This window comes from Pogoniulus pusillus, chromosome 30 (assembly GCF_015220805.1).
Source record: "Pogoniulus pusillus isolate bPogPus1 chromosome 30, bPogPus1.pri, whole genome shotgun sequence".
Lineage (NCBI taxonomy): Eukaryota > Metazoa > Chordata > Aves > Piciformes > Lybiidae > Pogoniulus > Pogoniulus pusillus.
In genome coordinates, this window is record NC_087293.1 from 9,185,407 (window position 1) to 9,200,758 (window position 15,352).

A 15,352-nucleotide genomic window follows, 5' to 3' on the forward strand; every position below is an offset into this window, starting at 1 on the left:
ACAAGTAAATCTTAATCAAAAATCACCTTAGTGATCTCTATACAGTCCAGGATACATTGTGCAGTCATCTCAGCAATCTCACTGGCATTAGGTTGCAATATTAGCTCAGGAGCAGATAAAATAGCTTCTATTTGGAACAGTGGCACATTTGCAAGAACAGCTGCATTAAAAGCCTGTAAATTCCTGGGAAAGAAAAAAATCTTGTCAAAGATTATAATATTCAAGTACAGCCCCCCACAGAAATGTCCAACAGAGACTAATTATCAGGTAAGTGCTTAGATCTATCTGAATTCAGTTACCACCAATTTCAGCTGGAAACACTGATGTGTATCAGAGTAAAACTGACCCACTAATGTTTATTTAATGTAAATACTGAACTACTTAGAAGAAGCTACTGGAAGGAATGAAGGGGGATATGCTGGTGCAAAAGGACCCTAAGGCTACGGTCAACTCCACTGCAAGACCAGAGTCAAGAAAACACAATTAAGTCCAGTGAGCATGGACCAGATTATATAGGCACAGATCATAAAGAATAGAGAGCTGAGAAGATTTCATAACCCCATAATCATATCTTCTGTACAATATAAGTTTTTATAATATCTTGCTACAGGAAGTTCTAAGACACAGATGCTGCAAACAGGTCAAGCGAAATCCAGCAAACTTCTATTCTTGTACTGTTATGCCCTGAATCACAGGGATGCATCTGGCCTTGAACACCAAGTTCTCAAAAATGTATTTTCTTTTAAAACAAAATATTGATTTTAAAAATAAACCAGAAATATGCAACTACCCACACTGCAAAAAAACATATCTTAACTTTCTCTTCTGTTAACAACATGCCAACATCCATTTTCTCAGAATTTGGGTTTCTCCTGTGCCTTGTTATCAGTTCTCCATTTTTCACAGGAAAACAAACAAACAAACAAAACAAACCCTTCAAAAATACAAATCTGTCTCCAACTACAAATCACTGAGGTATTCAAACAGAACATCATTACTAAGATCAAGTGTAGTATCTGTTCTTATCAGTTTAATATCTGAATCTATGATTCTACACATTCTGAAAACTTGACAATGAAAGACTGAATATCCATTAAAGCAAACAATTGACTTACTTCACAATTAACTGTGTCAACACCTGATAAATCCTTTTTTCCCAGTATGCATAATAGGAAGCTAATTTTGGAGATTTGCCACTATTCGTATTGGCAACTCGTCCTTCTACTTTTATTAGCAATTGTGAAATAGCAGAATAATTTCTAACCATCTGTGCCACATCTTTTGCTCTTTCACACTTAACATACTCGAAAAATTCTTTCGCTTCTGCAAAAGATACAAAAAAATAACATCACTAACTGAAAAAGACCTAAAAGATCTGCACAGTGGAATAATTAGCCAGGCTTTGTTTGTGAGCATGAAATTGATCTTGTGTAATGATAATACATACCTTGACTTGCTAATGCTCATTTATTCATAATTCAGCCTTCCGATTTTATATGGATTCAAGCACTTTATGGCAAGCATTATATGTGAAAGTAACCTTTTCGAGCTTACAAAGAGCTGGAAGAAATTTGATCTATATCTATTCAAGTGACAGGGTGATCTGGGAGACAATCGCCTCACTGCAATGTGAACCTGAGAAAACCTCTTCAGTTCAGACAGCCTTTAAGGGAGCTGACACTCCATGCAGATTGAAGCTCTAAGACCTACACTACCACATACAAGAAGGTTAAGGAAATCAAAGGAAAACTAGGGGGGAGGTATTGAAAAGCAAGGTAAACACAAGTCAAGTAATTTGTATACTCAAATGATTTGTATATACATCTTTATGCTTCTCATTGACACCATCAACTTTAGGGTACTGCTACACCATGAAATACTACTGCAACTAGTGTCAGTAACAGGGTTGATCTCAGTGACAGAAAGAGAGAAATAAAACATCACAGAGCTTGCAAACGAAAACATAAAGACTTACTAGGAAGTTCACCATTTTTTGGAAGTGGAAACTTAAAGAGATTTGCTGATTCAATAAAGTGAAGTTTGTTGCTTATGTCTTCAGCATTATGATGAATACGATGGACAAGTAATTCAAACTTCTTGACAGCTTCTGTGCTTCGCATGATAAAGTTACCAATACCTTGAAATAAATCACAACCATTTGTTTTTTTCTTTTAACAAATATTTCACCAATGCATCAAAACTGTCACAACCACATATGTTTTATCTATGAGAATAAAATTATACTCTGTAAAATAACAGATGATTTGTCACTTAAACCTTCATTTAGCTTTCTTACAGCCATTACCTAAGAGTCCCTCTCCATGTCCACTCAGTGTTTTAAATGGAATTAAATTGTAAGTAAGATTCTCCTGGATCAGAGTCTGTCTAGCTTGTTCTTCTGACTCTGCTCATGGCAACAAGATGTAACATTTAATAAAGTGCAGATTTGAAGAATTTTTTTAACAGGAAATCAGCATCTAAGGCCATCTGAAACTAGTAGGTCCATTACCTAAGCAGTTCCAGTTGAGTCGTTTGTGCCCTGATTTGAACACTGTCCAGAGTTCTTGAATATGATCATCAAGAAGTTTGGTTTCTGCTTCATTCAATGTTTCCAATAACTTGTGATAGCGATCCAGCATGATTTTCAATCTGTTTATATATCTAAGGAGTGTGAGAAACAGAACAAAAACAAAATATAAAAAATATGATTTTCTGGAACTACAGCTCTGAACTCAGATCAAAGACCACATAACTTCCATTATTCCACTCAGACTTCCAGGTAAACCAAGATTTGCTTTCATTTCACACGGCTCCAACAGCAGCTGGACAAACCTCATGTCCCAGCTCAGAAAATGTTTTCCAGACAGCCTCAGTTTGAAGCACATCAGTGACCTCAATAGGTGAACTCCAAAATCTAGTTAGGCCTCTTATCAGCATAGCTGTGTGCTAAATGTCTGTCATAAACTGGGCAAAAGCAACTTACCCAAAGCTGCTAAAGAAGAAAGCAGCAGTGATTTAAAATGTGATCTGAAATCTAAATGGCACTAACAATTCATTGCAAAAGAAATTACTTCCCTTGTTTTTTCTCAGATTTGATGAGCTGTTAATTTGTCTGACATAGTCCTAAAGGAGAGAAGATGTGGACAGTGCTAGAGAAAAGCTTACTAGTGCAATGTGGGCATTAATAATTTAACCCTACAAAAAAGTCACTAAGAGCTTTCATATTTCCAAAATATGATGGCTTGGGGTCCATTTCAGTTTAGAGTGAAATCATCTGAAACAATGACTTACATTTGTGAGCAGATACTGTTACAGTCTTACCTAAGATATCTCTTTTCCTGTAATGCCACATATATTGCCATTTCTGGCACTGGAAACCCTAGTTGTTCCATGTACTTCGTTTCAATAATAATCTCTTGGAGCATGGGAGGAAAATTCACTGTGAAGCGGACACTTTTCTTTGTGGTGACTGACTCTTCTGTTACAGAGCTCTACAACAAAAGAGCAGCAGGAAGGAGAGAACATCAAACCATTGCAACACAAGGAAGAGGTTACTGGGATACTTTTGATAAGGAAGCAAGTAAAAGTCAGAATGGTTGACATTTGGAGCTTCTGGAAATGCCATTAAAATTTGACAGCAGCCTCAGCAATATAGTTTGAGAGCTTACACACTTCTGTTTACATACTGCTGCACCCAGTTACAATAGAAATCCCAGGGCAAGTTCATAGTCAGACAAAAGAATTCTGTATGTTCTCTGCATGACCTCTGTCTAATTCAAGTCTCAAATTTTGTTGTAACATCTCAAAGATGTTGCACCAACCCCCTTAAAATTAATAGGCATTACAGCAGAGAACACTACATAGAGAAATGACATCTATTTTCCAGGTTGTTTTGCAGCTACATCATATAATGGGCCACAAATAATTTTGAGCTTAGAAACTTGAAAATTTGCCTTTCAAAAACTGTATTTAAAATAGTATTCTTAGAAAAATCTCACTGATCATTAGACGGGTGTGAGTTCTTCCCCACAGAGAAGAATGATAACACCATCATCCTGTATCTCACCTGCTCAGAGGTCTCTCGATTAACATGGGTTGCAGCCTCACAATAGACAACGTTTAGCAGAGTATTTTCCATCAACTGGGGGAGCATTTGTTCTGTCTCATCTCTCCACTGGTTGTATTTCTGATCCTCATACTCCTTCATTTTCTTGGCCACATTAAGATATATTTGTTTTACCTAGAAAAGATAATTCTGCATAATTAATTTCAAAGACTGTTAAATATTCAGCATAACCTCTCTTAATATAGTACCTCAGTACAGTTTCTATTTTCAGTAAATGAGAGGGCAAGTAATGCCTTGTAATTAATGAGGGTGATAGAGAATTCAGGCTCTTGAATTCTATCATTGATTCTGTCACTGTCTCTCTGGGAAACAGTGGGAAGATCCCACTCAGTTTTTCATGTCAAACATGACTTGCTGTGTGCAAAGACATTCTTTGAATTTCATCTCACATAAAAGCACTTTCACATCTTTAGAAAAAGGATCTGAAGAAAGTATCTCTTCCCTCATTAATGGAAAGAACCAACTTACTTCCTTCCCACGTTCACTAGCAAGCAGCTCCTCAACTTCTTGAAATCGAACAATAGTGTGTTCGATCCTACGGAAAAGGAACCGGGACCAGGATATTGCTCCAGCCACTGGAGGATGATTCTTCCACAAAGGTGGATCACTGAGTTTCTGAACAAAGATTTTATTAACATTTTCAACCTAGAAGAGAATAAGATATCACAAAGAATCACTTCTCCACTTGCTTCTTCATGGTCATTATGTAAGTTGATACACAGCACAAACCAAAGCTAATTTCAGCAGCAGAAAATACCACAACTTTTATTGTTTTTCTGTGTATCTTTTGTCTATATCAACTGCATTACAGGAACATCCTCCTTTCTGTAACTTGCAGAACTGCTACTGTGGCAGTGTTTTCTGCAAAACTGTGGTTTACTGTTAAACTCAATGTTCTCTGAAATATCAAGAAAAATGCAATTACATGGAAAGCTTTCCAATACACAGAAATTATTTTTGCTTTCATGGTTGATCTCTGACACATTTTGGTCATGTCATGAACTCACTGTCCATCACAAGAAAGCTGTAGCGTGTGAAAGATGTATTCTCTCTGGAGGGACCACTATTGAACTGCTCCTCACAAGACAAAGGAACAGCCACAAGATTTGTTGCATTCAGAGTCCATAAAAACATCTTTTGGTTCACACAGTGACACATGAACAGACAAGCACATTCATTTCAGCACATTAACCACACCACTTCTCTACTAGATTCCAAAAACTAGCAATTATCATTCTTTGTATAACTTTTCAGTCTTTCAGGTACTAAACTACTCCATACAGGTATTTAGACACAGCCACAGATACACCAAATAGCTTGGTGTACTACATAAAAAATTGCCTTCAGCAACCTGGTTTAGTAGGAGGTGTCCCTGCACATGGCAGGGGGTTGGAACTAGATGATCTTGAAGGACGTTTCAAATGCAAACCATTCTGTGATTCTAAATTCAATACCTCTTTACAGTATTGGTCCAAAGTATCATTGAACTTCGTCATCATCTGTTTATTAATGACTTCACGGGTGCGGATGTGTTGGAAGTTTAAAAGCATGTCAAATGCATCTTCTGCTGATCGAAGGGTCTTGAAAGATTCATCAATAAATTTCTTGGTTTTTTCTTCAATAACCTACACAAAGGAAGAAGACAAATTCTACTGCCTTTCACAGCCTTACCTTTTCTTTAAATGAAAATGATAATCTAGAAGGAGTCTGTATATAGCAAGTAACAGAGGGAGGTAATCACATTATATGGGACTTACTGAAACTCCTGCTCTAAATTCCTCCATAATTAATTTCCAGTCATGTGCACTTTTGACATCAAAAGGGTCAAAAGTCAAATTTTCTATAGGAATAGTTAGAGCATTTACTCCTCTCAGGAGGTCATTAACACGCTTTGAATTCCCTGTGACAACTTTCAGGTCCCGACCAAATGCATTGTAAAATTCTCCAATGATCTGTGAATTCAGATGAACACATCAAAAAACTTTAACAGGATTTTTCCGGTCATTTTAGACAGCTTTCTGAAAGTATTTTCTTTAAAAATAAGAACAGCTCAAAGAATGATCAATTCATGCTGTCATTTATTCTTTATAGCTTTCTATACAAAACACTAAGTACTAGATTTTCATTGAAAAAAAACCAACCCACAGTCTACAAGCCCAACACTTCAGTTGGTAAAACAGACAGTTTTTTACTCTTTGTTATTCCACTTTTCACCTACTCAGTTTTTGTATACACAGTCTATAGCATTTACCAGTGACGGACCACTAGTACTGCCGACTGCCCTGATTCAAATTAGCCTCTCCATTCTTGTTATCCTGTAACTCATTCATATATGGTCAGATTTATATTACAGTATGCTTAGATGGTTATTTTATCTAAAAGGCTATCATTAAGCTAGCAACCTATGAACTCTGTGGTACAGTTATTACAAGTCTGTATATGATAACAGCAGCGCAGACAGCCATCTCTCTCCTCAACCAGTACCCTGAGGAAAGGTCTTTTGTCTCAAGCATTAAGGGCGGCTTTGTGGGAAATAAAGGCATTGATAATGTCTTAAACACAAAACCACTCACGAAACTAAAAGCTGTAAACATTTCAACAACTACAATACAAAAGAATCTCCTCTACAGCATAAAACACCATTCACACGATTCCTCTCTTTATTGCCTGTATTACTACCTGCAAAATATTATACAGATCTTGACAGACTCCAGCCATATAATCTGTTTTTTCAAACAACCGTTTTCGGTCAAATTCCCAGTGTTGTTCTCTTCCTGATGCTTCAATCTGGGCACGAACAGCAAAATAACTCTTCTTCCATTGTTCAAGAGTGCTTTTGGCTTCTGCTATTTTCTTTTTTGCAGCAGGTTTATCTTCTCTATTAACCAAATCAAAACAGTCAAGATATTGTAGAGAGAAAGGATACTGATAGACAATTTTATCTCTACTGAATTAATACACTCTGGCTTAGCAGCTTCTCGCTATACAAAGCTTTGACAAAACATAACTCTGAGGCCCCAATTTTCAATGTGACTGATTTCTAAGGGAATTATTATTTCAGAACTGATGTTGATATTTATGGCACTATTTTGCTACTAAAATTTGATTTGGCTTATTGGTTACCCTCCACAAGCACCTATTTCTTCAGTGCTGATTCAATAGATGAAAATTACAAAATAAATTCATTTTCTTTTAATTGACTTTCCAATAAGTGATAGTAAAAACACTGAAATCTATTTGATGAAAGTGTTTTCTACTGCAGTTCAAGTAAAACAAGCAAACTTTTTAATAAATACAGCCTAATTAAAGATGAATCCAGGACTTACTTAAACAGTGTGTGTAAATCCACAGCTCTGTACACTCTTGCTGAAATTTCCCATGCAATTCGTTCCATGAGGGGTACCATCCACTCATCTTTGTTGTAATGCCACAAGATAGTCCATACAATTCTCAAGGTACTCATCAGTGCAGGAATTGTATCCAAGACAACATCAAATCCAGAGCCATATGTTAAATTCTATTAAATGGATCATAAAGATTGTGAATAAGATGTCATGAAAATAGATAGATGCACATTCTATGAACTAATAGTTATTCCAAAGATATCTGAGGTTATGAAACTCTGTGACACTATTCAACAATCCAGCCAAGGAAAACACCCTGGTGCCTAAGTAACACACGGTGAAGAATGTGCAAATCTGCATCTATTGCTCCAAATGCTTTTTAAGTCGTTCTCATTAATATTCTTTTTTCCCAATAAATGTATTCAAAGGCTGGTTTTGGCTCAGCTCTTTATTTGGATGTTTGGATGGCCTTCATTAAAACTTAACATTGAGACATCAGCTGTAATTAGTGAGAGAAGCTACATCAAAAACGGAGGAGAGAAATCTTTCTTTACCTCAGTTTAGCTATGCTGCTCTCCCACAGCTGTGATTTACAAACCAAACTGTTCACAGCTCTGGGTTCCTGCTTGTAAATGCTAGAACAATCGTAATTTAAACACTATTTTATTTATGCCTTTTAAATTTAAATCTAAATGACTTAAACTTTATTTCAGTATAAAGTATAACTTTATTTTGATAAAAAGCAAAAAACCAAACAAGAGGTGATTGTATCAACTGATAAAGCGAACTACAGCTAAACCTTGACCCAGGTTTCTTAAGAATACAGACCTTTAAATGATGTTCAAGAGCTGAAAGAAACATGACATTATGCAGAGCATCCCCATGACGTTTTCTGAGGTCACTTAAGGCTACCTCTAAATCTCCAAGCTGCACAGATTCAGCTTCCTGTAATATTTCCAAGACCTTTTGCACTTCTGGAAGCTTTGTTTGTTCGGTAAGAGCACTTAATGCATCATTTCTCTCACGCCAGCAGTCAAGTTCTGCTAGTGGACCATTACCCTACAAGTAATGTGGAATAAAATAAAAATGACAAATTACTTTTATGCAAAAATGAAAGCCTATAACCAGGACAATATTTCTTCTTTCTTTTCAACATGCTGTACACTGAGAAAAACCTGAGATAATTCAGCCATGCAAAAAACCCACACAGACAAAGATCCCTCTTTGAAATCAAGTTTTATACACACTGAAAGGAACTGGTTATGGGGACCATATCCCTGAGTTGGAGGTGGAGAGTTCATGCTTGCAAAAGCTTATGCACAACTTTGTAGACATGAAATCTCTCAGGAAGTTTAGTGGCATTAGTCATATGTGTGTTTGCAGAATCAGAACCCTGCAATTGGGTTTTGTTGGTTTGTTTGAGACATGACTTCAAGAAAAAAATATGGTTATCTATTTAAAAATAAATAATCACTGCAACTTTCAATATTTCAAGGCTCTTTAGAAAAGTGCAGATAACAAAAGTGCCTTAGTTTCCCACAATTATCTTGAGGGGCTAGGATCTGCAGTGAGTTACTTTATATTCTATTTATATTCTATTTCTCTGAGTCACACAGTTCCTCACAGCTTTTATTCTACTTTACATCAATTAGTAAATGGCTTTCCAACAATCAAACATGAAGATGGATTAAACGTGAGCACAAACCATTCCAAGAGACTGTTGTGGGGAAATGAAATAATGTCTCTGGGAATAAAAGAAGCTTGGTGTTATAGCCAACATTACCTGTGGAATCTTCTTCAGTTGTTCCTCTATAGTTGTGGATATTAACTTCTGCCAAGTCATTGCACAACATTCCAGAGCTTTGACCACTTCTGGAACTGTGGCAAGAACAGTAACTTCTCCATCTAGATTTATATTTGGCATCTCCATTTTAGTGTCTCCTACTGAAAGAAAAGGCACAAAGAATTAACTGTCTTTTTCCATCAGCACCAATGAAGGAACAGCACTGAAATGGCTTCTTGTAGCTACCTCAGGACAGGTAACACACCACCTGCTCTGTCTGTTTGAGAATATGGCAAAATACATCCAGCTGCTTGACACAATACAGAGGAAACATACAGATTCCTTTAACTGGGTCTGGAGCTTCCACTCCTAGGTGATCCTCCTCCGCTTATGTACTCACCACAGTGCTGCCACAGGCAGAGCACTCCCCTTGGTTTGTTGATAATCAGATGAGTAACACTTAGAAATTTTGTCTGTTCACTCAAGTCTCTCTTCTCAGCCAAACCTTACCATATTCCACAGGCTGCTCTTTCTTTTCTGCTAGCTCAGCCTCAGACAAATTCCTTTCTTCAAAATCTGTGTTTTCACTATCTGGATGCAAGGAAGTTTCCTCAATCTGCTGCTGACTGTAGGAGGGAGCTGGTGAAAACACCTGTAACTCAAATAGGTACCACAGATTAGGTAGTTCATATTGAAAAAGGAAACCATAAAAGTCAGCTTAATAGCAGTTCACTTAAGCATTGGTTATCTTGTTCTAAAGTTTAATTTAAGTGCATCTGTTTCCATTTCATTTCTTTAGTACCATTCTCTCTGCCCCAACTTCTGCAGAGGAACAGCTCCAGCATGCTTTTACAGAAGTCTGTAAGACCAAAAATAAAGGTGTCACAGACTTAAATATTTCTTGTATAGGGTCAAGCAATGAAATAATGCCTGTGTTCACATCCTCACAGAGATTTGGGAACCAAAATATCAAATAATTATCAACAAAAACTTGATTTAAGCATACAACAGTCACTTGTTAAATATTAGTATTCCTTATGCACAGCCCATATAGTCAGAATACTAAACAGGCAAATCATTTGGAAACACTCAGGACTCCACACATAACAGCTGAAACACATTTACCTGTGAGATGGCATTCTTTAGCATCAAAAGAGTATCATCTGTCAGTGCACCAAACTTTATCACTTCAGGAAGAACCTCATTAGCTTCAGTGAGATCATTAGGTTCAGCAACTCTTTCTAAAGAGTAGGCAAACAATTAGCATAAATCTAATTGACAGAGAAAACATCTAGTCCTGTCCACAATAGGACATATAATATAATAAAAGCTGATGCTGGTTTTAATAGTGCAGATACTCTTTCATAAAGGGCAGAAAACTCTCATCATCTAACTCAAGTCTTTACAATCCAGACTTATAGTCAGGAAATGGGTTTCTGTTCAAACAAAACAGTGGCCTTGACTTGAACTCCTGCTCTACAGACAGACCAGCAAAACTGACCACCACAGAACTGTCCTAAAATGGCCAAATATACAATCAGAATTTTCTTTATTTCTCAAATGTCCTGGTACTAGGGAAAAACCCCAATCCTGAAAGGTACATACGAAATATTTTCTAGCCTGAATGCACACACATCGCTGCTCAGTGAGCTCACACCTCACACAAGTGTTTGTGGTGGGGACAGTCTCTGGCACTAAATCAGAGTTAACAAGCTGTTGATAGTTCCTGGATATAGGTATGTAAATATTAATTTCCTTTGGTGTAGAAGCTGTTTCCTATGGGGCTTGAGCTAGATATTGAGGTCTGACTGCAATCAGAACCACATCTACTCCAAATGACAACAGTTATTCAAACATCTGAAGGGGGCCTAGCTGGAGAATGACTTTTTTACAAAGGCATGTAGTGACAGGATGGGTGGTAATGGCTTCAGATTGGAAGGTACTAGATTTAAATTAGACATTAGGAAGAAATTCTTCATTGTTAGGGTGGTGAGGACTGGAACAGGTTGCCCAGAGTAGTCATGGAGGCTTCAACCCTGGAACTGCTTAAAGCCAGGTTGGACACAACTTTGAGCAACATGGTCTGGCAGGAAGTGTCTCTGACCACAGCAAGAGGGTTTTTAAGGTCCCTTCCAACCCAAACCATTCCGTGACTGGGTTTATTATAAAAATACAATCAGAAAAAAACATGCTGCTGTTGTGTATCACAATTAGAGTCAGGTCAGGAAGTCCGATGCCTCAGTTCTGCTTATCACCATCTTATGGCCTGACTTTCCCATACAGCTCCTCAACCTCAACTTTATGCAGTTATAGTAGTCATCGTAACTAAATCTTCTCTAGTTCCTCTAAGTGCAGCATGAAAGCTTCTTCCTTACTGGTAGAATGTGGAAGATGTATAAAGTAGGAATACTCTACCTTGAGAGTATTCCTATCCAGTTAATTAAGCTGGATATGCACTATCCTGCACCCCAGGCACTATCACCTTTTCTGTGTTTAGTACAAAGACACATACCTCTGGTGTCTCTCAGAAAATATACAGTAAAATTTGACACAAATTCTTCAGGAATTTCATCAGAAGTCACGTAGAAATATACTTTGTCAATTTTCTGCTCTTGTAGCTGAAGCAGAAAATAAAAAGTATGACTACTATTGTTTGCCCAATTCAAGCAACACAAAAGTATCATTAGTTTAATTTCGTTATCTTCACACTGCTGACCAAGTAAACTACTAATATAAATGAAATGTTAAAAAAAATCACTCAGATAACAGTAAAAATCATCAGCTTTGGAAACAATTCTGATTTCCAGGCAAACAAGATTAAAAGAGTTAGTGCCTGACACATAAGAAACCAGAAAGCACTTAAATGCCTGTCCACCTGCACCTTGGTCATAAACTAAGTTCACTTAGAAATCTCAGACTTCATCCTGACCATCTAATTATGTAAAAGACTCAAAATACAAATGCCTTTGTTCACTGTTCCTTACATACTACTCCCATGGTATCTTCACCTAGCAGTTATTCTAACTGCAACTTCTCTTTCACAAGCAACTCTGGGAACAGCTAACACAGTACCTGAGCATCTTCTCACCAAGTAAGTGTTTTGCCACACAAATTACCTTTGCAATGTTTTGTCAGCCAATATCAGACATCACAGCTCATTGACTTTGAACAGAATTTCCTGTCCTTTTAAAATGTTCTGTTCTGCTCTGACTATCTGCTCTGTACTATACCACCTTGATTTGCTGGAACATTTCCATCAGGAAGCCAGCATCATCATATGCACAAAAGAACAGAGTGAAACACAACAGACTTACACTCGCAGTTGTAAAATGTTGCTCCAGTTTGCTCAATTCAGCCTGACTAGAGAGAGCAGATACATGACCTGACACACTTTCATTGTCTGTGGATTGCACAGGAGGTGTCTTGCTTTTCTGAGTCATCCCTAAGAAAGAGCAACACAAAAGATCTCAATTAAAGAACAGTATTCCATTCACATGAGATGGATCCTTTCAGTTTCTTTCTCAAAATAAATGACTCAGCATTTTCCTCCATCTTCAGCATCACCTTTCAACAAACAGCCACCCAAACCTTGTGTTATCATGCATTTTCCCACAGGAATAGCACTACTGCTGAAGAACTGAATCCAAACAACTAAGTGACATATGGCATTCCAGCAGTAACTGGTCTTATTTAGAATATCCCTATCAGCATTTCCCAATGCAACTGATTTTTCTGGTGAGAAAATCAGTAATTAAGTGCATTTCAAGATTAAATTACTTTGTAGAAGGAAACATAAACAAGCAAGGGCTTTGTTGTGCCAGATCTATCACGTAGAAAATACTTGTAGTTATGTCATGACTAAGAAATAATGGTGAAGACACTGTAACGCAGCAACAACTGCACAAATTCCACAACCAGTGAAGAACTCCAAACTTCATTTTATACTGTCTTTCAGAAGATACACCATGTCTTCTTCCCCTTTCAGCGCAGGCTTATGGACACTTAAAGAAGAGGAAAGGCATAGCTGCCCCTTGGTGCACGGATATTATAAAGCAGTAAATAATTGGTCCTGTCTTACTGCTTTTGAACATTAAGCTGCAGCATTGCAGCTGCCTCCATTCAGAGCTGCAGAGTGGGAAGCTGAATTGTATAACTTCTTTAGTCTACTTCCACCCACACCAGGCTTCAGCACTTAACTTTCATGGTCCTGTCTTTTTTGCACAGTATGAGGAAAATTCTTTTACGGATACATAATACCAGGCCATGACTCTTTGCTTCTGCAAGTAACTGTTTCAGAACCTTGTGGGAGTTACACAGATACTGACAGCAGAGAAGAATTGAATTTCTGAGCCACAGAAAATCATTGCTCTCTTCTAATACCCTTTCCATCCTTTTTCCTGTCTTTTTTTTTTTTGTGAAAAGCTTCTCTGTAATACCGTGGTCAAAATACTGGACCAGTCTCAGCTCTTCACAGGATCACTTTTATCTTCAATAAACTACACCAGACTGCAGAGAAGAGCTGGCAACTCAGCTCACATAACTGCAGTGTGGTCATGAATGGCTACGTCCTTTTCAGGAAACAAAGGTGAACAAAGTGAGATGGTAGAGTGACTCTCACTGGATACTCACAAATCTATATAGGGCTGGATGGGATTTACCCAAGAATGCTGAGAGAGCTGGTGGAGGAGCTTGCCAAGTCACTCTCCATCACCTGTGAGCAGTCTAGGTTAACAGGGGAGGTGCCAGACAATTGGAGTCTTGTCAATATAACACCTGTCCACAAAAAAGGGTCAAAGGGGAACACAGGGAGCTACAGGCCTCTCAGCCTGTACTTCAGTACTGGGGAGGATTATGGAGTGGTTCATCTTAAGTGTGCTCACAAGGCAAATGCAGGGTAATAGTGGGATCAGGCACACCCAGCATGGGTTCATAACAAGTAGGTTCTGCTTGACCAATCTCATCTCCTTCTATGACCATTGTGCCCCTGTACTCAGCCCTGGTGAGACCACAACTTGAGTGCTATGCCCAGTTCTGGGTGCCACAGCACAGGAAAGACATTGAGATCCTGGAGCATGCTCAGAGAAGAGCAACAAAGGTGGTGAGGGGTTTGGAGTGCGTCATATGAGAGGCAGCTGAGGTTGTTTAGTCAGGAGAAGAGAAGGCTAGGGGGAGAGCTTGTTGCTCTCTACAACTACCTGAAAGGAGTTTGTGGTCAGGCTGTAACTGCTCTCTTCTCCCAAGTAACTACCAATAGGAAGAGAAGAAATGGGTTTAAATTGTGCCAGGGGAGGTTTAGACTGCACATTAGGAAAAAATTATTTACTGAGAGAGTGGTGAGACATTGGAAGAGGCTACCCAGGAGGGCAGAATCACCAACCCTGAAGGCGTTCAAGAAGCACATAGATATGGGGCTTCACAATATAGTTTAGGGGTCATGATAGCTGGGTTACGGTTGGACTCGATGATCTTAAAGGGTTTTTTCCAACCTTAACGATTCTACGATTTTATGATTCTAAGATGGGACAAACAGGGGACCGAAGGAGGAGGAAACTGGGAATTGGAGAGAGAAGGCCACAAGCAAAGGGTCAGGCAGTGCCCAAGGAGAGATCGGCAGAACAGGGCGGCAGGGCCCTTACCCGCTGCCAACTCGTCGTCCTGGCTGTGCCACTCGGCCCGCAGCAGCAGCAGCGCCGTGTCCGCCTCATTCGCATCGTCCCTCTCCTCAGCACCGCGCTCGAAAAAGCTCAGCACAGCCCTTGCCTCCTCGCCGTCGCCGCGGCTCAGCAGCTCCTCGAAAGGCGCCGGATCGGTGAGCCCCAGCACGGCGAGCGCTCGGTCCCGCAGCCACTGCACGCGCACGTCGTTCAGGCTCATGGCCGCAACCCTCGGGCCTCGACCGACGCTTCCCGGTGGTCACGGCGACGAGGCCGAGGAGGAGCGATGGCTGCGGCCCGCCCAACAGCCGCCTCACACCGCCCAACGGCCGCCTCGCGGGGCCGCACCCGCCCAGCGCCCGCCCAACGGCCGCCTCAAGAGGCCGCACCCGCCCCGGGCGGCCGCGAGCGCTCGTGGCTGCAGCTCGGCCGTGCAGCGGCCTCC

At 39.3% G+C, this 15,352-nt stretch overlaps 1 protein-coding gene across 1 annotated transcript in view; it reads right to left on the bottom strand.

The window, feature by feature from the left end:
* Window positions 1-15,157, bottom strand: part of DNAH10 (dynein axonemal heavy chain 10) — a 56,220-nt gene extending 41,063 nt beyond the window's left edge. The window contains exons 1-18 of the mRNA XM_064168520.1: window positions 14,890-15,157; window positions 12,560-12,695; window positions 11,766-11,899; window positions 10,379-10,494; window positions 9,764-9,905; window positions 9,254-9,414; window positions 8,299-8,529; window positions 7,453-7,643; window positions 6,806-7,004; window positions 5,884-6,078; window positions 5,581-5,751; window positions 4,595-4,771; window positions 4,067-4,240; window positions 3,322-3,491; window positions 2,510-2,661; window positions 1,976-2,137; window positions 1,116-1,323; window positions 27-183 (exon numbers count right to left, since the gene is read on the bottom strand). Of these exons, the coding sequence (XP_064024590.1) occupies window positions 27-183; window positions 1,116-1,323; window positions 1,976-2,137; window positions 2,510-2,661; window positions 3,322-3,491; window positions 4,067-4,240; window positions 4,595-4,771; window positions 5,581-5,751; window positions 5,884-6,078; window positions 6,806-7,004; window positions 7,453-7,643; window positions 8,299-8,529; window positions 9,254-9,414; window positions 9,764-9,905; window positions 10,379-10,494; window positions 11,766-11,899; window positions 12,560-12,695; window positions 14,890-15,127 (3,114 nt within the window). The 5' untranslated portion in view covers window positions 15,128-15,157. The remainder of the gene's footprint in view (window positions 1-26; window positions 184-1,115; window positions 1,324-1,975; window positions 2,138-2,509; window positions 2,662-3,321; window positions 3,492-4,066; window positions 4,241-4,594; window positions 4,772-5,580; window positions 5,752-5,883; window positions 6,079-6,805; window positions 7,005-7,452; window positions 7,644-8,298; window positions 8,530-9,253; window positions 9,415-9,763; window positions 9,906-10,378; window positions 10,495-11,765; window positions 11,900-12,559; window positions 12,696-14,889) is intronic.
* Window positions 15,158-15,352: the final 195 nt, after the last annotated feature.